Here is a 22,266-nt window from a genome sequence, read left to right as displayed (position 1 = left end):
ACCCACCTCACAGGGTTGTTGTGATGGTAGCTAGGAAAGCGGAGAGCACCAGAGGCCGCCAGGAGTCCTTTGGAGAAAAGGCAATATAGGAAAAATGCAGCTGGGCTCCTAAACTGGTGTCCTGCCTTCTGGCTAAGGCTCACCCAACACATTTTTAACAGTGGGGATTAAAATAAGAGTATTTCGGCTGCTGCAGCTGGCCAAACGCTGCTTTCTCTATAATGCCCTCTCAGTTTGCAAGAGAGCAGGAGGCGAAAGAGGGAGATGCTGGGCAACCTCACTCACTTCCAGTGTAAAACTGCCTTAAGCCCCATCGAGGTTGAAACCAGAAGAATTTGGCACTTTTCAAAACCAATGAGATCTTACTCTTTTATTTATTTACTGAAAGTTGTCTGCCTTTGGACCATTTGAAAAACAAACAAACTTCAAAGCAGAATGGTAAAAATATCAGGAAAAGGAATACCAGGAGCAAAATGGAAAATGTACTTTTACTTTATGATGCTTTGAAATTCGAACTTAAGTATACTTAGTATGTTACCTTAGTAGTCTTACTCATTAGTTTCTTCTTCGCTTCCGTAAATGTTTTGTTTTTCTTACTTCCCTTTTATAAGGTGAGATTGCATTAGGCTGAATTGATTGGTTTTTTTGTACTTGAAGTGTTTTGTATGTAATGCTTTGATTTTCAATAAATGAAATTTTTTCTAAACGGGAGAGGAAGTAGGATTTTTCACATACTCCATGACAGAAGATAAGATGTTTCAGAGGTGGGGAGTGACGAGAATATTTTCCTCATGGCTTAAAACACATTTTTTTAAAATCTCCAACTCAATGTACTCTTTGGAAGAAAACTTTTATTAAATTAAGCAAAGCAAGTGAAGCCAAATAAGCAGTCAAAGTTTCTTCTTTTTAAAAAGATATTTATTGAAAGTTCAAAAAGTACTTAATTATACGTGCACTAAATATGGTGAGACGTAAATAAAAGAGAAAAATAGAGAAACAGAAACTGTGTCGAGGGGAAAATAAAGGGGGGAGGGGGAAACCCCCAAACTGTATATTTTACAAGGTTGTTATTGTACTTCACCAGACCTTAACCTACTACAGGATTTGTAAAAATGGATCCAAAATATCATTGAACTTTTCCATTGCAAGTCTGGATTTATATGTAAGTTGTTTAAATGTTGCGAGTTTGTAGAAATCTCCAATCCAATCGGAGACGGGAGCTGCATTTTTATTTTTCCAATTCATCAGTATCTGTCCCTTTGCTGTGGTCTGGCCACGGAGAGTCCACTTGTATGGTCCTTTTGTAAGGTTCCATGTGCTGGGTATATAATTGAAGAGGATATTTTGCTCAATAAATTTAAGGTTTTTCCGTACAGTTCTACTGATAATTTCAGTTATAGGACAAAAGGATAATGAAATAAACCTATGTTTTAGAGAAGCATTATCCCCATTGCATCTCCAACAGTTAGATACCTTAGAATAGATCATGCGTAGGCAAACTAAGGCCCCGGGGTCGGATCTGGCTCAATCGCGCACTAAATCCAGCCCATGGATGGTCTGGTAATCAGAGTGTTTTTAAATGAGTATAATATGTGCTTTTATTTAAAATGCATCTCTGGGTTATTTGTGCGGCATAGGAATTTATTTATTCTCGCCCCCATAAAATATAGTCCAGCCGCCCACAAGGTCTGAGGGACAGTGGACCGGCCACCTGCTGAAAATGTTTGCTGACCCCTGCCTTAGATAGCCCTTTTTAATACAAACGTAATGGGCTCCAGTATATTCAAAATATTATTCTAGCAGTCTAACATCTATGTTCCATACTCACTACTGTAATGAGTGACACTTAAGATACAAAATCAAAAGGATATTTAGGAGAGAACTGCAAAAGTTTAGTTTGTGGTTCATCTCATTTGCTGCAGAGACCCTGGGAGCAGGAGATCCTTCTCTTCCCTTGATAGGGCCAATGTCGACGTTTGCTGGCGGAACTCGAACGAGGGACTCAGAGAGCTGCTGTTGCTGAGCCCTTATATAGAGGCTTTTAAACATGATCTAATAGCAGGTGGACTCTTTAAGTTCTGTTGCCATCCTCCCTTATCTCCGCAGTTGGCACAGAGCAAAGTTACTCCCTCTGTTGCCAGCAGTGAGCCAAAGTCTGTTCCTAATTGCCAGTTCCATGGCTGGGTCAAGACAGGCCTGTCTGCTAGTTGACTCCTTTTTATCCGCCCAGCTGTCTAGACCTCTGATTGATGCCAAGTTCTCATTATACAGATAGATTTATGAGGAAGCCCTCGTTATATGGACAGATAGATATATAAGGATCTGAAGCTAACATTATATTGAGATCAGGAGACACCACTTTCTGAAATTATATGGCAATACACATACTCAAAGCATTTGTGTGCTCTCTCTCCTGTCTGGGCTCCCTGATGCAGCACCAGCTTCCCTTCCAGGCCAAACATTTCCCACACTTAATGGTCTTTCCCTTTTTTGTTGATTCTCTGGTACCTTTGAAGGCCTGAATGAGCAGCAAACCATTCTCCACTCCAGACATTTGCATTGTATTTCCTTGGTGGAATCGCCAATATTGATTAAAGTTTCATTTCTTAACAAAGCATTTTCCAAACTCCTGATATCTTAAGTCCTCCTTTTTGTATGGACACTCTTGATCGCTGATCAAAACATTCCTCGCATTCCCAACATTTATATGCTCTTTATTCCACAGGGAGTCTTTGAAGGTTTCCACTCTGTGAAAAACATTTCCTACACTCTACACATTGGGAAGGTCTCCTCCTGTGTGGACTTTCTGGTGACTGCGAATATTTGATGACTGAGTAAAACATTTCCCCCACTCCAAGCATTTATAGGGTTTCTCTCCTGTGTGGATTCTCTGGTGCACCCTAAGGCTTTGTGCTGTAGTAAATGACATTCCACAGTCTAAACATTTATGTGGCTTTTCTCCTGTGTGGACTCTCCTATGAGAAGTACCAAGACTTGATGAATCAGAAAAACATTTCCCACACTCTCCACACTCATATGGCCGCACTCCTGTGTGGATCCTCTGATGGATCACAAGGCTGTCTTTCCTTGAAAAACATTTGCCACACTCCAAGCACTTGTAAGATTTCTCTCCTGTGTGGGTTCTCTGGTGCCACCTAAGGATTCTTGCAAAAGTAAATGACATTCCACAGTCTAAACACTTACGTATGTGGCTTTTCTCCTGTGTGGACTCTCCTATGAGAAATAATATGTGATAATTGAGAAAAGCATTTCCCACACTCCAAGCATTTGTGGGGTTTCTCTCATGTGTGGGCACTCTGATGGATCACAAGGGTGTCTTTCCTTGAAAAGCATTTACCACACTCCAAGCATTTGTGGGGTTTCTCTCCTGTGTGGATCCTATGATGAATCATAAGGCTTGACATCTGAGAAAATGATTTCTCACACTCCAAGCACTTGTAAGGTTTCTCTCCAGTGTGGGTTCTCTGATGGATCACAAGGTGGTTTTTCCTTGAAAAGCATTTGCCACACTCCAAGCATTTGTGGGGTTTCTCTCCTGTGTGGATTCTCTGGTGCCACCTAAGGCTTTGTGCTGTAGTAAATGACATTCCACAGTCTAAACATTTATGTGGCTTTTCTCCTGTGTGGACTCTCCTATGAGAAAAAAGACCTGATGAATCAGAAAAACATTTCCCACACTCTCCACACTCATATGGCCGCACTCCTGTGTGGATCCTCTGATGGACCACAAGGTATGACTTCATAGAAAATGATTTCTCACACTCCAAGCACTTGTAAGGTTTCTCTCCAGTGTGGGTTCTCTGATGGATCACAAGGTAGTTTTTCCTTGAAAAGCATTTGCCACACTCCAAGCATTTGTGGGGTTTCTCTCCTGTGTGGATTCTCTGGTGCCACCTAAGGCTTTGTGCTGTAGTAAATGACATTCCACAGTCTAAACATTTATGTGGCTTTTCTCCTGTGTGGACTCTCCTATGAGAAAAAAGACCTGATGAATCAGAAAAACATTTCCCACACTCTCCACACTCATATGGCCGCACTCCTGTGTGGATCCTCTGATGGACCACAAGGTATGACTTCTGAGAAAATGATTTCTCACACTCCAAGCACTTGTAAGGTTTCTCTCCAGTGTGGGTTCTCTGATGGATCACAAGGTAGTTTTTCCTTGAAAAGCATTTGCCACACTCCAAGCATTTGTGGGGTTTCTCTCCTGTGTGGATTCTCTGGTGCCTCCTAAGGCTTTTTGCTATAGTAAATGACATTCCACAGTCTAAACATTTATGTGGCTTTTCTCCTGTGTGGACTCTCCTATGAGTATTAAGATGTGATGAAGTAGAAAAACATTTCCCACACTCTCCACACTCATATGGCCTCACTCCTGTATGGATCCTCTGATGGAGCACAAGGCTCTCTTTCCTTGAAAAGAATTTCGCACACTCCAAGCATTTGTGGGGTTTCTCTCCTGTGTGGATTCTCTGGTGCCTCCTAAGGTTTTTTGCTATAGTGAATGACATTCCACAGTCTAAACATTTATGTGGCTTTTCTCCTCTGTGAACTCCCCTATGAACAAGAAGATGTGATGAATTGGAAAAACATTTCCCACTCTCTCCACATTCATATGGCCTCACTCCTGTGTGGATTCTCTGGTTTACAGGAAGGTGTGATTTTCCACACTCCATGCATTTGTAGGGTTTCTCCCCAATGTGGATTTTTTCATGTGCCTTGAGGTGTTGTTTCTGGGAAAAGCATTTTCCACACTCCATGGATTTGTAGGGTTTCTCCCCTGTGTGGATTCTCTGGTGGACTGTAAGATGTGCTGGTGAAATAAAACTTTTGCCACATTCCGCACATTTATGGGGCCTCTCTCCGGTGTGAACAGTCTCATGCCTCGGAAGGTCAGCGTTCTCATGAAAACATTTCCCACACTCTCTACATTCATAGGGCTTCTCTCCTGTGTGGATTCTCTGATGTCGCTTGAGACTTTTTTTTGAGGGGAAACATTTTCCGCACTCCAGACATTTATGGGGCGTTTCTCCTTTCTGTGTTCTCTGATGGATTACAAGGCCTGACCTTTGAGCAACTAATTTCCCACACTCCAGGCATTCATAGGGTTTTTCCCCAGTGTGGGTTCGCTGATGGGTAACAAGTTGTGACCTACCAGAAAAGCATAACCCACACACACTGCATTTGTGGGGCTTCTCTCCTGTGTGGACTTTACGGTGTTCACGAAGCTGTGATCTCTTGGGGAACCCGTTCCTACTCTCGCCATATTTACGGGGTTTCTCTCCTCTGTGGCCTCCTTCATGTTTCACAAAATCTGAGAGTTGGGAAAAACCTTCCCCACACTCCAAGCAGCGATATGAGATATCTCCTCCTGTATGGATGTTCCGGTGGATCAGAACGATGGGCTGATGAGCAAGAACCTTTCTGAACTCCAAAGACTTAGGTATTCCTGGATGGGTTGCAAGCGCCAAACTCTGACCCAAAAAGTCCCCAGGCTCAGAGTTTTCCTGGATCTTCTCTCCTGTGTGGATTCTCTGGTGTCTAGCAAGAGCCAATCTGAAGTCAAAGCATCGGCCACACTCTGGGCAGAAATGTTTCCTCCTTGAGTTTCCTGCCGAGAGTGAAGAAAGCGGAATCAGGGTTTGAAGATGGCAGAGAAGTAGCCTCAGAATCCAACCTGAGATGGTTGGACCAGATGATGCATGAGAGACGGAGGTTGTACCACTTCTCTTCCCCCCACCCACCACACCCACTGCATAATAAGGTATAACCAGTGGAAGAGCTCTTTTTTGATGAAGTAACAGAGAACATTTTTCTTGCCAATTCTCAGCAAGGGAGGAGAAACTCTGAACGGACTCATCATCCCACCCAAACCGACTCACCTGAGCTGGTGTCCGAAATGGCAGCCCCTGATCCATCTGAGATCTGATATTGTGGAGGCCTGGGCTCTTCCTCTTGCTCTGCACTGGGGACGAGGTTCATCTTGGGAAGCAGCAGGGCTATGTGGGAAAGATGTGAGGAGGAGGAGGACGAAGAAGTGAGGAGGAAGCATTCTGCCTCATGGTCCAAACTATCCCCAAAGGCTGCTCATCCAAAGCTCCCTCAAACATTTCCAGAGAAGGAGAACCCATAACTAAACAGCACCTTGGGATAGGGGGCTGGGTGTTTGTGGGGGGCAAGGTGGCGCTACGCTCTGTGCTGGAAGGAGGAGGGAGGACGGCTGAAGACGGCTGCGGGGTGGGGGGGTCGGGACTGCACTGCCAAGACCCCAGGAAGGGGACTTGGTTGGCACATCCAGACTGTAGCTGTGGGAGTCCCTCACATGCCAGCAAACTATTTCGCACAGCTAAAGTGCAGCGCAGTGGTTAAAGTGTGAGACTAGAATGTTGGAGACCTGGGTTCAAATCGAGCCTCAGCAGTGAAACACATAAGGAAATATTTGTCCAGTCATTCCCTCTCAGGGCTAGCCTACCTCAAAGGCATTACAGTGGTACCTCTACTTAGAAATAACTCTACTTACGAATTTTTCTACTTACAAATGGAGCTCCGTCCGCCATCTTGGATGCGGATTTTTTCTACTTACAAATTTTTACATGGGGTTTCTTCGACTTACAATTTTTTTCTCCCAATGCATTCCTATGGGATTCGACTTACAATTTTTTTCGACTTACAAATGTGTGTTTGGAACGCATTAAATTCATAAGTAGAGGTACCACTGTATTATTATTATTATTATTATTATTATTATTATTATTATTATTATTTCCTGCCCATCCAACATCTTTAATTTTGCACAGAATCCTACCTTACACCCACACACGTCTCTAGACCCATGCTAGCTTACTACTAATAATACTTTCTTATTTGTAGCCCACCCATCTGACTAGGTTTCCCCATCCACTCTGTGCAGTTTCCAGCACATATAAAAGCATAATAAAATATCAAACATGAAAAGTTCCTGACACAGGGCTGCATTCAAACGTCTTCTAAAGGTTATATAGTTGTTTATTTCCTTGACATCTGGTGGGAAGGCGTTCCACAGGCCAGGAGCCACTACCAAGAAGGCTCCCTCTGCCTGGTTCCCTGTAACTTCACTTCTCGTGGTGAGGGAATTGGCAGAAGACCCTCGGAGGAGGTGGGCCTCAGGGTGAATGATGGGGCTGGAGACGATTATTCAGGTATACTGGGCCAAGGCCATCTAGGGTTTGTTGTGGGAAGGGGGAGACCCGTGTGCCCCACCTTAAGCTACTGGGGGGGGTGGGAAATGTGTGATCAAAATGGAAGGCATTTGGAATAAAGTACATTTGCAGCTCTTGTGCAACAAACCTGCTCCCCACCTAGCCCTCCACCCCAAAAGAAGACTGACAAGGAAATGTCCCGGAAGGGCTGCTTCAGACTCTTGCAGCGAGGAAGGAGGCTCCTTACCCAGAGAGACCACGTTCCCCTCATTCTCCAGCATGGCCTCCTTTGCTCTTCAGCCAACGTCCAGCAGGGAGGGCCCTTTCGAATCTGGTGAAATAAACAGCCCTGTCCTCAAAGGATAGCGGTCTGTGTCATGACAAAACGCCCTCAGCAAAAACAGCAACACATCAGGAACGCCTTTAGTGGCAAGCGCAGAGTGGGAATTTCAGTCCTCCCCATAGATCCTTGAAACTTCATTCTTTGTTTGTTTTTTAATCAAGATTTTCTTGAGTTACCAAAAAAGTGCATACATTGTCTCCGTTTTCAGATCATAAAAGTCCTTTCTTCAGATCATTTATAGTCAACTAGTCTCATTCAGCCCGTTAAGTAAACGGGCACTAGAGGTGCGATGGGGCCTCCCTTTCTGCGCTCGGCCGTGGGGCGCGCCGGAAACGCAATTAAACAAAGTGCTTTCCCGTCGTGTCCCACGGCCGAGTGCAGAGAGGGAGGGAAGGCCGCGGCCCCGCCGCTCCACCCACGGGCCAGGTAGGGTTGTCAGGAGGCGGAGGCGGCAGACCAAGATGGCGGCATCGGGCCCAATGCCGCCATCTTGGTCCGCCGCTGCAGGGGAACGGGAGGCAGAGGGTTGAGGGGGGGAGAGAACGTGTGTGTGTGTACGTCCCGCCTCTTCGTCCAGTCCCTGTGTCCGTGGGGCACGTGCGCAGAGACAAAGGGACTGTATTATATAGGATGTGAGACTTTAATACCCTATACTGGAGCATTCCAAAATGTGTGTTGAAACACGTTAGTGTGTCAGCTGCAGTGTGTGTAGATGTGTCTTGTGAATGCTCCCCACATTGCTCCCGGGGCTGGAAAGGGGTTAGTTTAAAATCTGGTTTGCTAGGGAAACTGAAATACTGCATCACGAAATGATGCAAAATTGAATTGCTGTTCTGTGAAATGATGCATGTCTAAAAAGTTTGTCACCAACATGAAAAGTTTTGAAAGCTCTGCTGCATGCAGCACAAGGTGGGGGGGAGAGAGAGAAGGGGGATAGTAGACTTTCATTCTTTTACATAGTGGATGTGCAAGGTTTTTGTTTCAGCACCACATGGATAGGTAATTTTTCTATTCATCTATTAGTTTTCATTGGCACTGACAAACCTTTGATAAAAATTTGCGGTTCTTTATTTACATATTTGAAAAAAAAATCTAAAAAGCTTTGGGGTTTGTTTTTTAAAAAAGCTCAGCTTTTGGGGGGTTGTGTTTTTTTCACTTTTTGCAACCCTAAGGTTGGGGCCCCCAGCTTTGACTGTTTCCTGGGGTTGACCGTAGTGAGTTTTTTGGGGTCAGTTTAGCCATGTAAATTTGGTCTTCCCCATTGATGCCTGCAACTTGATTTGGTTCATGGGAAATGACGGGAACCGAGCCCAGGAAGCTCTGCCTTGAAGGGACGGATCCTGCCCTTTAGCTATGGCCGTTCCCGTCTTGGTGTTAAGCGTTTAAGGCAGCTTCATAGGTTGCAAGAGATAGCTGGAGAGGACCCAGAGTTAGGGAACAAAATGAGGGGGGGAAATGCTTGAAGAATAAAAATATTTCATGGGATACTTGGAAAAAAAATATCATGGTTATGTTAAATCGTACGCAAGATTTGGAGTTTAGCAGCAGAAAATTTATATAAATTTATAGTTTAACAAATTAGAGTTAATAATAATAATAACACAGTGGTACCTCGGTTTAAGTACACAATTGGTTCCGGAATTCTGTACTCAACCTGAAGCGAACTTTCCCATTGAAAGTAATGGAAAGTGGATTGATCCGTTCCAGACGGGTCTGCAGAGTACTTAAACTGAAAGTACTCAAACCAAAGCGTATGTAAACCAAGGTATGACTGTAAAAATAAAGGTAAAAGACCATGGATGGTTAAGTCCAGAATGGATATAAGTAAAATTGCAGCTTTGTAAAGGAATAAAAAAAAAACACCATGGGAGGGTAGATAGGAATTCAACGGATATGAGAAATTAGTTACGCTTGTATTTTAAAAGGATTTGTAATATTTGAAAATTAAATAATTAAAAAAAAAACATTAAAAAGAGATTCGAGAGGAGCCATAGCTCACTGGTATAGCAGATATTCCCAGGTCCAATTCGTGACCTATCTAAGGGAGGCTGGGGGGGAAAACCCGTCTAATACCAGTGGGCACTGCTATTCCAGAGTGGCAATTTGGTGTAGTGGTTAGAGCTCTGTGCTGAGACCTGGGAGGGCGTAGGATACATTCAAGACACACAGAAGCCAGAGGTCTATTTACATGCACACACCTCTCCATCCAAGCAGGTCAGGAGAATAATTGATGGCATATTCTTGCCCGGCAAAAGCATCTGACTCAGAGAAGAGCTGGAGTACCCTAGGGAGATGGGCCTGGCATGGGGTGTGTGTGTGCAGAGTCCAGCCATTTGGCCCCTGGATCTGAGGGTTCCTCCCCCCCCTCCATCCCCATGATATACAGTACTGTACAAGGGATTTTGGAGCACTTTAAAATATTCAGAGGGATATTCCAATTGCAGCCTTTTTTCTTTTTAAAAAAAGGGATTATAATGTTATTTGATTTTTTCTTAATCTCCAGATTTCTTAATTAAAAATCTGCACAATCTACCAGCAAGCTTTCATTTCAGTTTTTTCTAATTTATTTTTATAAGCTTTATAAAAATTAATACCATTTTGCTTAAGTGGCTTCCTGCACTCCATTCTTTTGTAAATATATTTTTATTAGTTTTCTACACATTCTTGGTGTGTATTTATCCTCTACTACGTATTACTGCGTTTCATATTCATATTTATCTCTGGTTACCATTGCATTTTACAAAATTTTACATTTTACCATTTCATTTCAGTGCTTTCAGTGAGGAATAAACAAGTGAAAGAGTTCCCTTCTTCTGCTCTCGAGAATCTCCCCTTCCTCCCCGATGCTTACTTCTCCCGCCGCCCTTTCCTGCCCCGCCCCCTCACCGGCATTCACGTGTTGCAGGGTTCAGACGGTGCTCTCTCACCCGTAGAGCTGCTTCCGAAGGTGGCCTCTGCCTGCAAAGACTCCTTCCTGCTCGGACTTTCAGCCTCCCCTGAAAAACCTCTTTCCACCCCAGAGATCGCGATGGCCAGACGCCTCCTGCAAAGGACCCACACAAATGGGGACTGGCCAGAGGAAACAGGCAGCCTGCGATGTCCTAAGTCTTTCGCTTCTTCCCTTTTCCCTGACCCAAAGGATTCCGGGATTTGTAGTCTGTTCCTCTGTGAGGGGAGGGGAATGTGCCTTTGGGTTCTGGGGAAGGGTTCTCATTTATTTTTATTTTTCCTTTCTATTTACTCACTTACTGGCACACCAGTAAAGCATTGGTGCCCGGCAAAAAGAATGAGAAGATGAAACAAACTTGCATGTCAACATGGTTGGATTGTAGAGTTAGAAGGGGCCCCAAGGGTCATCCAGTCCAACCTCCCACAACGCAGGACTCTTTTGCCTCATGTGGGGCTCAACCCCGTGACCCCGAGATTAAGAGTCTCATGCCCCCATCTAAACCAAAGGTACTGATCAGGGAGCGACCTGTGGCTGTTGGCGGCCTCTCAAGCTGACCCACCTCACAGGGTTGTTGTGATGGTAGCTAGGAAAAAGGAGAGCACCAGAGGCCGCCATGAGCCCCTTGGAGAAAAGGCAAGATAGGGAAAATGCATCTGGGCTGCTACAGGGGTGTCCTGCCTTCTGGCTAAGGCTCACCCAACACATTAGTTAGAGCGGAGCTTAAAATAAGAGCATTTTGGCTGCAGCTGCAGCTGGCCAAACGCTGCTTTCTCTGCAATGCCCTCTCAGTTCGCAAGAGAGCAGGAGGCAAAAGAGGGAGATGCTGGGCAACCTCATTCACTTCCAGTGTAAAACTGCCTTCAGCCCCCATTGAGGTTGTTACCAGATTCTGGCACTTTTGAAAACCAAGGAGATTTTACTTATTTACTGAAAGTTGTCCACTGTTGGACCATTCAAAAAAACCAACCAACCTCAAACAGAACGGTAAAAATATTTACTTTATGATGCCTTGAAATTCGAACTTCAGCGTACTTAGTATGTTAGCAGTCTTACTCATTAGGTTTCTTCTTTGCTTCCTTTAATGTTTTCTTTTTCTTACTTCCCTTTTGTAAGGTGAGATTGCATTAGGCTGAATTGTTGTTGTTTTTTGACTTGAAGTGTTTTGTATGTAATGCGTTGATTTTCATTAAATGAATTTTTTTTTAACGGGGAAGGAAGTAGGATTTTTCACATACTCCATGACAGAAGATAAGATGTTTCAGAGGTGGAGAATATTCAAGAATATTTTCCTCATGGCTTAAAACACATTTTTTTAAAAATCTCCAACTCAATGTACTCTTTGGAAGAAAGCTTTTATTAAATTAAGCAAAGCAAGTGAAGCCAAATAAGCAGTCAAAGTTTCTTCTTTTAAAAAAGATCTTTATTGAAAGTTCAAAAAGTACTTAATTATACTTGCACTAAATATGGTGAGACGTAAATAAAAGAGAAAAATAGAGAAACAGAAACTGTGTTGAGGGGAAAATAAAGGGGGGAGAGGGAAAACCCCAAACTGTATATTTTACAAGGATGTTATTGTACTTCACCAGACCTTAACCTGCTAAAAATGGATCCAAAATATCATTGAACTTTTCCATGGCAAGATTGGATTTATATGTAAGTTGTTTAAATGTTGCGAGTTTGTAGAAGTCTCCAATCCAATCAGAGACGGGAGCTTCATTTTTATTTCTCCAATTCATCAGTATCAGTCGTTTTGCTGCCGTCAGGCCACGCAGAGTCCACTTGTATGGTCCTTTTGTAAGGTTTCATGTGCTGGGTATATAATTGAAGAGGATATTTTGCTCAGTAAATATAAGGTTGCTCCGTACAGTACTACTGACAAGATTCATTTCTTTACAAAGCATTTCCCACAATCCTGATATGTATACATCCTCCTTTTTGTATGGACACTCTTGTGTTCCACAAGGGCTGACCGCTGATCAAAACATTCCCCGCATTCCCAACATTTATATGCTCTTTATTCCCCAGGAAGTCTTTGAAGGTTTCCACTCTGTGAAAAACATTTCCTACACTCTACACATTGGGAAGGTCTCCTTCTGTGTGGACTTTCTGGTGACTGCGAAGATGTGATGACTTAGGAAAACATTTCCCACACTCCAAGCACTTGTAAGGTTTCTCTCCTGTGTGGATCCTTTGATGGACCACAAAGCTTGACTTCTGAGAAAATGATATCTCACACTCCAAGCACTTGTAAGGTTTCTCTCCACTGTGGGATCTCTGATGGATCACAAGGGTGTCTTTCCTTGAAAAGCATTTGCCACACTCCAAGCATTTGTAGGGTTTCTCTCCTGTATGTATTCTCTGGTGACCCTTAAGGCTTTGTGCTAAAGTAAACGACATTCCACAGTCTAAACATTTATGCGGCTTTTCTCCTGTGTGGACTCTCCTATGTCTAGTAAGGCCTGATGAAGTAGAAAAGCATTTTCCACATTCTCCACACTCATATGGCCTCACTCCTGTGTGCATCCTGTCATGTACACGAAGCTCTGGTAGGCCAGCAAAGCATTTCCCACACTCCATGCATTTGTAGGGTTTCTCTCCCGTATGCACCTTCTGATGTCTGCGGAGGTGCTGTTTCTGGGAAAACCGTCTCCCACACTCCACACATTCATACGGTTTCTCCCCTGTGTGGATTCTCCGGTGGATTAAAAGTTCTGATGGTGAAATAAAGCTTTTCCCACACTCCACACATTTATGGGGCCTCTCTCCGGTGTGAACAGTCTGATGCCTCAAAAGGTATTCTTTATCATAAAAACATTTCCCACACTCTCTACATTCATAGGGCTTCTCTCCTGTGTGGATTCTCTGGTGTCGTCTGAGATTTTCTTTTGTGGGGAAACATTTTCCACACTCCTGGCACTTATGGGGCCTTTCTCCTGTGTGGGTTCTCTGATGGATTACAAGTGAGGAACGCTGAGTAAACCTTCTTCCACATTCCAAGCATTTATACCGTTTCTCCCCTGTGTGAACCAAACGATGGCTCCAAAGCTGTGCATTTTGAGGAAAACATTTCCCACACTCCCAGCATTCATAGGGCTTCTCTCCTGTGTGGAGCCTCTGATGGATTACAAGGACTGACTTTAGAGCAAATGATTTCCCACACTCCGGGCATTCGTAGGGTTTTTCTCCAGTGTGGGTTCGCTGATGGGTAACAAGTTGTGACCTAGCAGAAAAGCATAACCCACACACACTGCATTTGTGGGGCTTCTCTCCTGTGTGGACTTTACGCTGTTCACGAAGCTGCGATCTCTTGGGGAACCCGTTCCTACTCTCGCCATATTTACGGGGTTTCTCTCCTCTGTGGCCTCCTTCATGTTTCACAAAATCTGAGAGTTGGGAAAAACCTTCCCCACACTCCAAGCAGCGATATGAGTTATCTCCTCCTGCATGGATGTTTCTTTGGATCAGAACGATAGGCTGATGGGCAAGAACCTTCCCGAACTCTGAAGACCTAGGGCTTCCTGGATGGGTTGCAAGCTCCAAACTCTGACCCAAAAAGTCCCCAGGCTCAGAGTTTTCCTGGATCTTCTCTCCTGTGTGGATTCTCTGGTGTCTAGCAAGAGCCAATCTGAAGGCAAAGCATCGGCCACACTCTGGGCAGAAGTGTTTCCTCCTTGAGTTTGCTGCTGAGAGTGAACAAAGCGGAATCAGTGTTTGAAGATGGCAGAGAAGTAGCCTCAGAATCCAACCTGAAATGGTTGGACCAGATGATGCACGAGAGACGGGAGTCGTACCACTTCTCTTCCCCCACCCACAACACACACTGCATAAGGTATAACCAGTGGAAGAGCTATTTTTAATTTACAGTATGTATTCGATGAGAGGCTGCTGAGCAAATTGTCCAATGAGCTGTCTCCTTCCACCAACGCAGGGATGGCCCTTGCACCCTCAGAGGCTCTCTAGCCTCCTCAGCCTAATAATTAATTAATTAATTAATTAATTAATTGTATTTATATTCCGCCCATCTGGCTGGGTTTCCCCGGCCACTTTGGGTGGCTTGCAACATATAAAACACAATAAAACATCAAAGATTTTTTAGAAAAGATATCCTATACAAGCAGCAAACAAACCAATAAACCAATAAATAGCAATAATAATAACAAAAATAGCAACAAGAATAAACAGTTTACAGTTATACTCAAATAAAAGTAACCACCAATCCCAACTAAACATTTAACAGATGCCAACCTGACAAAAATGAAACAGAGGAACCAAAATTAGAGTCATTTAAAACTTTTAAAAACCTTTTAGCCAGTTTCCCCAGTTGCCCCCCCCCCCCCGCCCCCTTGGTCCTAAGGCAGCAAGGCCCGCTACCTCCATCTCCCTTGAAAACGACACGGAGCTGGAGGAGAGGGAGACTCTTCCCCACTTCTTTCAGCTCTAGGTCCTTTTATAGGCTCAAGAGAAATTCTACTTGTTCAGACTTCCCCCAAATCCCTTAACAATGATGCTACTGTTGTTGTCTCACTTCCTCCTCTCAGTCCAGGGAGAAATGATCAGAATGAGTGGTGCCCACAGAACATGCTTTAAAGAAAAAACAAAATCCAAATGTGCTCACGGAGCTAGAAAGCTTGACAATTGCCGTCCTCGCATTTGCCTGTTTGCTCTCATTCCCCACTTTCTTCTCCCCCTCCTTGATCCTCCTAACTTCTGAGCCGGAACAGCAAAGATGGTGGAGGGAGGACAGGACAGAGATGTAAAAGGAAAAGTGAGGTTTCTCTCCTTCTCACATCTATCCTCCTAATGTCTGAGCCTGAGGGACTCAGCACTGGGCTGAGTTAGAGGAGAGGTGTAAAAGGAAGAAAAGGGAGGTTTCTCTCCTTCTCGCATTGTGTGAAAATGCAGGGGCCCCCCATGAAGCTGAACCTTGGAAAATGCAGGACAGACCAAAGCAGGCACAGTCCATAGATGTTGGCCAGGCTTGCTGAGAGGAGGGTCCAGTGGGTATTGGGATTCTGAGAAGGTTGAGATTCTGAGTTTTCATGTTCTTAAAAATAGTAAATTGAGGAGGAAGAGGTGGGGGAGGAAGAACAGTGGCCAGGTCTGTGGGAGAAGCAACTTTAAAACAATAGGATCCTTACCATCTCTATGAATGAAGTAACAGAGAACATTTTCTCGCCCATTCTCAGCAAGGGAGGAGAAACTCTGAAAGGACTCATCATCCCACCCAAACCGCCTCACCTGAGCTGGTGTCCGAAATGGCAGCCCCTGTTCCGTCTGAGATCTCATATTGTGGCAGCCTGGGCCCTTCTGCTTGCTCTGCGCTGGGGATGAGGCTCATCTTGGGAAGCAGCAGGGCTATGTGGGAAAGAAGTGAGAAGAAGGAAGGAGAGGAGGAAGAGGAAGAAGTTAGGAGAAGGAAGCCTTATGCCTCATGGCCCAAACTATCCCCAGCTGCTGCTCATCCAAAGCTCCCTCAAACATTTCCAGAGAAGGAGAACCCGTAACTAAACAGTATCTAGGGTTAGGGGGCTTGGTGTTTGTGTGGGGCAAGGTGGTCCTTCGCTCTGTGCTGGAAGGAGAAGGGAGGATGGCTGAAGATGTCTGAGGGGTGGGAGGTCGGGACTGCACTGCCAGGAACCCAGGGAGGAGACTTGGTTGGCGCTTCCAGACTGTTGCTGTTAAGCCAGTGGGAGTCCCTCACATGCCAGCAAACCTATTTTTCACAATTAAAGTGCAGCACAGTTGTTAAAGTGCCAAACTAGAACCTGGGAGACCAGGGCTCAGCCATGAAACTCATCGGGAAATATTGATCCAGTCATTTGCTCTCTGGGCTAGCCAACTCATTGAGATTATGTTGTTGTTGATGATGATTATTATTCCCTGCCCATCTGACATTTTCCATTTTGTACAGAATCCTACCTTACAGTTGTACAAAAGTCTCTACACCTATGCTAGCTTACTACTACCGGTACTAATACTTTATGATTTGAACCCTAACCATCTGGCTGGGTCGCCCCATCCACTCTGGGCAGCACATATAAAAACATAATAAAATGTCAAACATTAAAAACTTCCTGATATAGGGCTTCTGAAGGTTACATGGTTATTTATTTCCTTGACATCTGTTGGGAGGGCATTCCACAGGGCGAGCGCCACTACTGAGAAGGCCCCCTGCCTCGTTCCCTGTAACTTCGCTTCTCACAGTGAGGAACTGGCAGAAGACCCTCAGAGCGATTGCCCTAAAATTTGCCCACAACATTGGGAGCGCATGTGAGAGTGTCTCTATCCACTTACATTGTCCATACACACACCTAGGACAGGTAGAAACCTGGATTTCTATACAAAAAAATTGCCCCCTCCAGTGGACATCCAACAAACAACATCCAACTTACTACCAAAATCCCTCCCACTCCCCAGCCACCCCACCACCCCAGGATCCAGCCCGCCCTGGAGAACAGACCTCTGCCAGGGACCAGGGCATCCCAACAGTAGCCCACTCCCCAATGACACCCTCCCGCCACGGAGGTACCTACCGCAGGGGGACTCTGAGGGCCCATTTAGGGCCTACAGGGAAGTCAGAAGGAGGACTGAGGACCCATTTCACAGACTAAACCACAGTGGGACCTACAGGGGAGTCTGAAGCGGGATTCTGAGGGCCCATTCCACAGACTAAACCACAGGGGGGCCTACAGGGGAGTCTGAAGGGGGACTCTGAGGACCCATTTAGGGCCTACAGGGGAGTCAGAAGGAGGACTGAGGACCCATTTCACAGACTAAACCACAGTGGGGCCTACGGGGGGTCTGAAGGGGGATTCTGAGGGCCCATTCCACAGACTAAACCACAGGGGGGCCTAAAGGGGGGTCTGAAGGGGGACTCTGAGGACCCATTTCGGGCCTACAGGGGAGTCAGAAGGAGGACTGAGGACCCATTTCACAGACTAAACCACAGTGGGGCCTACGGGGGGGGGTCTGAAGGGGGATTCTGAGGGCCCATTCCACAGACTAAACCACAGGGGGGCCTACAGGGGGGTCTGAAGGGGGACTCTGAGGACCCATTTAGGGCCTACAGGGGAGTCAGAAGGAGGACTGAGGACCCATTTCACAGACTAAACCACAGTGGGGCCTACGGGGGGTCTGAAGGGGGACTCTGAGGGCCCATTTCACAGACTAAACCACAGTGGGGCCTACAGGGGGGTCTGAAGGGGGACTCTGAGGGTCCATTTAGGGCCTACAGGGGAGTCAGAAGGAGGACTGAGGACCCATTTCACAGACTAAACCACAGTGGGGCCTACAGGGGAGTCTGAAGGGGGACTCTGAGGGCCCATTTAGGACCTACAGGGGAGTCAGGAGGAGGACTGAGGACCCATTTCACAGACTAAACCACAGTGGGGCCTACGGGGGGTCTGAAGGGGGACTCTGAGGGCCCATTTCACAGACTAAACCACAGTGGGGCCTACAGGGGAGTCTGAAGGGGGACTCTGAGGACCCATTTAGGGCCTACAGGGGAGTCAGAAGGAGGACTGAGGACCCATTTCACAGACTAAACCACAGTGGGGCCTACAGGGGAGTTTGGAGGGGGAGTCTGAGGCCCCATTTCACAGACTAAGCTACAGCAACATGTGACAGGGCCAGTTAGTTTAGAATAAAGTACATTTGCAGCTCTCGTACAACAAACGTGCTCCCCACCTACCCTTCCTCCCCAAAAGCAACGTGACAAGAAAATGTCATGGAAGGACTGCTTCAGACTCTTGCAGTCAGAAGGAAGCTCCTTACCCAGAGAGGCCACGTTCCCCTCATTCTCCAGCATGGCCTCCTGTGGAGTTTGCCCACTCATTATGGAGATGTCGTACTGGGGGGGAGAGAAAGGGTTAATAGGCTGGCCAATGAGAAAGCCCAGGGGCGTAGCCTAACTGTGTTTAAGGCTCAACACAGGGGTTTTGGCAGTTATTTCCTTTGGTAGGAAATCGTAGGAGTCAGAGTGAGTGAGAGGCAGAGGGGAATCTACTGAGCAGAAAAAAGAAACGGAAAAATTAAATTAAAGCAAGACTGTGATAAAAATTAACATTCCTGAACGGAGTCCTGGAAATGAAGGCAAAAAAGAATTAATAAACAGTATAAAGGGAGGAGCGGACATATTGGATAGATTGCTGAATCTGACTAGTGGCTTGTTCATGCTTGTTCTTGTGACTGTGGGGCTAATGGGGCAGCAGGAAAATCATTAAACCATTAAACCGACGAAGTGGAAGCAGAAGAACTTAAAAGATCAAATCAGCTAACAAAAAACCCACCACCATCTTAGACTTACAACAACCCACCAGACCTCACCCGACCCGACCCGAATCGACTGGCATGGAACCTGCATGCGATTTGAGAAGGACTGATTAGGACTGAAGCTACACAAGACTGCGTAGTCGCTACAGAGGGTAGGACTTTGGAGGGTTGGGGGGATAGGTTCAGGTCTGGACTTGTTGTAAGCCAAAAATGGCTTATCTTCTGAGTTAGCCAATAAAACTCAAGAGACAAGAGGAGTTAGGAGTCCATTTTGTTTATTGCAAAGCAATAAGGTTACAGTCGAATCTTTTTGCAAAACTGCAACCCAGCCCAAAGGTCGGGCAGAAATTTATAACATTTCAGACAAAGGATTTTGATCTAACCAATCACATAAAGCATTACATCATTTAATATTTTAATATTCATCATTATCTCATTTCATATTTAATACGTATATCATTAACTAATCTAATACGCATGCGCAATAAGCATTGCTAACTAGGCCAAGGATTGCTAGCTAGGCCTTTGATTCTCAATATGTTACATTGTGAGATAGTATGCATGTTGGGAACCTGTGTTACGTGTACTATGTAACAATTTGTGTTCTAGCTTATGAATTATATCTTTGTGATTTGCGTGTTAGCTGACCTTCTGTTCTGGTAAAAGAACGGCATCTTGCTAGATCATCAGTTTCTTAAAGCAACAAGTTCCCATAATTCACTATTATAAGCATATTCCAGGATTTATAGGGATTTACATTATCACCTTAATTGGGCACCTTTGGGCCCCTGCTACAGACTGAGGAATTCATGTTCATTTCTGTAACCTTGTAACAGTGTTGTTGTTGTTGTTGTTGTTGTTGTTGTTTAGTCGTTTAGTCGTGTCCGACTCTTCATGACCCCATGGACCAGAGCACGCCAGGCACTCCTGTCTTCCACTGCCTCCCGCAGTTTGGTCAAACTGCAACTTGATTCTGTTCACAGAAAATGAAGGGGACTGAGCCCAGGAAGATCTACCTTAAAAGGATGGATCCTGCCCTTCAGCTATGGCCGTTCTTGGCAGCTTCATAAGTTGCAAGAGATAGCTGCAGAGGACCCAGAGTTAGATAACAAAATGAGAAAATAAGATGGAAATATTTTGTGGAATATTTTTTTGGGGGGATCATGGTTATGTTAGATTAGAACAAAGGCAGGAGTATAGCAGCAGATAGGAAATTGTAGTTTAACAAATTATAGTTAATAATAATAATAATAATAATAAAGGTAAAGGACCCCGGGTGGTTAAGTGCAGAATGGATGTAATATAAGTAAAATTGCAGCTTTGTAAAGGAATAAAAACACACCATGGGAGGGTGTATGGGAAGTCAACAGATATGACAGAGTAGCTACAATTGTATTTTAAAAGAATGTGTAATATTTGAAAATGTAATAATGAAGAAAATTACTGTATAAAAAAGAAATTGGAAAGCAGCCATAGCTCATTGGCAGAGCAGATATCCCCAGGTTCAATTTGTGATCTATCTAAGAGAGGCTGGGAATAGACCTCCGTCTAATACCAGGGAGCACTGCTAGTCCAGAGTGGCAATTTGGTGTAATGGTTAGAGCTCTGTGCTGAGACCTGGGAAGCCAGGGTTCAAATGCCCACCCGGCCATGAAGCCCACTGGGTGACCTTGGGCCGGTCACTGTATTATCTCAGCCTGGCCTACCTCAAAGGGTTGTTGTGAGGAAGAAATGGGGAGATGGGGAACCATGCACACTCCCTTGAGCTCCTGGCAGGATTGGTGGGGTATGAATGCAAGGAAGTAAAATACACACAAGCCGTGGGATACATTCAAGCCACACAGAAACCAGAGGTCTATTTACATGCACACACCCCTCCATCCAAGCATTCTAGCCAGGCAAAAGCACCCGACTCAGAGATGAGGCACCCTAGGGAGATGGGGCTGGTATGGGTGGGTGGGGGGTGCAGAGTCCAGCTAGACCCCCATTTGGCCCGTTGATCTGAGGGTTCCTTCCCCCAATCCCCATGATATACAGGGCATATTGGAGCACTTAAACAAATTCGGGGGATACCCCAATTGCAGACTTTTTTTCTTTTTTAAAAAGGGGATAATCACGTTATCTGATTTTTTTCTTAATGTCCAGATTTTATAATTAAAAATATGCACCATCTACCAGCAAGCTTTCATTTCATTTCATATCAATTATTTTATAAGCTTTATAGTATTAAATACCATTTTGCTTAAGTGGTTTCCTGCACTCCATTCTTGGTGTGTATTTATCATCTAGTATTACTGCGTTTCATACAGGTATTCACATTTATCTCTGGTTACCATTGCATTTTACAAAATTTTGCATTTTACCATTTCATTTCAATGCTTTGAATGAGGAATAAACAAGTGAGAGAGTTCCCTTCTGCTCTCGAGAATCTCCCCTTCCTCCCCGATGCCACGTGCAAACTCACCCGTGTAGAGCTGCTTCCGAAGGGCGCCTCTGCCTGCAAAGACTCCTTCCTGCTTGGACCTCCAGCCTCCACTGCAAAACCTCCTTGCACCCCAGAGATCGCGATGGCAGGACGCCTCCTGCAAAAGACCCACACAAATAGGGACTGGCCAGAGGAAACAGGCAGCCTGGGATGTCCCTAGTCCTTCGCTTCTTCCCTTTTCCCAGGCCCAAAGGATTCTGGAATTTGTAGTCTGTTCCTCTGTGAGGGGGGAAAACGTGCCTTTGGGCTCTGGGGAAGCGTGTTCATTGATTTTTATTTTTCCTTTCTATTTACTCACTTACTGGCACACAAGTAAGGCATTGGTGCCTGGCAAAAGAATAAGAAGGCGAAGCAAACTTGCATGTCAACATGGTTGAATTCTAGAGCTGGAAGGGACCCCAAGGGTCATCCAGTCCAACCCCCGGCAACATAGGACTCTTTTGCCACACGTGGGGCTCGAACCTGTGACCCTGAGATTAAGCGTCTCATGCCCCCATCTAAACCAAAAGTACTCAACAGGGAGCGACCTGTGGCTGTTGGCGGCCTCTCAAGCTGACCCACCTCACAGGGTTGTTGTGATGGTAGCTAGGAAAGCAGAGAGCTCTAGAGGCCGCCATGAGCCCTTTGGAGAAAAGGCGGGGTATAAAAAACTCAAACAAACAGTTGAGATTAGGAAGACAGTGGAAGGAAGAATGGAAGCCAATTTTATGTGTAAAAGAAATGTATAAAGATAAATGGAAACTTTAAATGTTCAATGCAATGTATAGAGACAAACGGAAATTGTAAATACAGTATGTTTTAAATGGAAATTCAATAAAAATCATATTGGGGGAGGGGGGATTCAAACAGGCAACTGGGCTTGTGCTCCAGGTGGAAAGCCATTCTTTGAAGTCTCAGTTCGCAAGAAGGCACCTCAAGTCCCACTTCCTTCAGTTCAGTTCAGTTCATTGCAGGTGGGAGATGGCAGGCAGCCTCACTCACTTCCAGTGTAAAATTTGAAATAAACAACTCTCTGGCT

The 22,266-nt window shown here is 45.1% G+C and overlaps 1 protein-coding gene and 1 pseudogene across 5 annotated transcripts; both read right to left on the bottom strand.

The window, feature by feature from the left end:
• Nucleotides 1–772: 772 nt before the first annotated feature.
• On the bottom strand, nt 773–7,432 carry LOC118077611 (zinc finger protein 345-like; annotated as a pseudogene).
• On the bottom strand, nt 5,997–22,168 carry LOC118077610 (zinc finger protein 260-like). Of its 5 annotated transcripts, none has more exons than XM_060270707.1 (6): nt 21,228–21,381; nt 18,266–18,341; nt 15,731–15,847; nt 10,470–14,175; nt 7,447–7,530; nt 5,997–6,020 (listed from the first exon to the last, which is right to left on the bottom strand). In XM_060270707.1, exons 2-4 carry the CDS (start codon nt 18,324–18,326, stop codon nt 12,563–12,565), a joined length of 1,791 nt encoding a protein of 596 aa, XP_060126690.1. In that variant the 5' UTR covers nt 18,327–18,341; nt 21,228–21,381; the 3' UTR covers nt 5,997–6,020; nt 7,447–7,530; nt 10,470–12,562. The 5 variants fall into 5 exon arrangements, with proteins under 5 accessions (XP_060126690.1, XP_060126687.1, XP_060126686.1 ...); XM_060270704.1 differs by having other exon boundaries at nt 5,999–6,020; nt 19,529–22,168; XM_060270703.1 differs by having other exon boundaries at nt 5,999–6,020; nt 18,266–19,847; nt 21,228–22,168.
• Between the last annotated feature and the right edge of the window lie 98 nt (nt 22,169–22,266).

Source organism: Zootoca vivipara, chromosome 2 (assembly GCF_963506605.1).
Source record: "Zootoca vivipara chromosome 2, rZooViv1.1, whole genome shotgun sequence".
NCBI classification, from domain to species: Eukaryota; Metazoa; Chordata; class Lepidosauria; order Squamata; family Lacertidae; genus Zootoca; species Zootoca vivipara.
The sequence above is the reverse complement of the archived record's forward strand: the minus strand, read 5'-3'. Positions and strand labels throughout refer to the sequence as shown.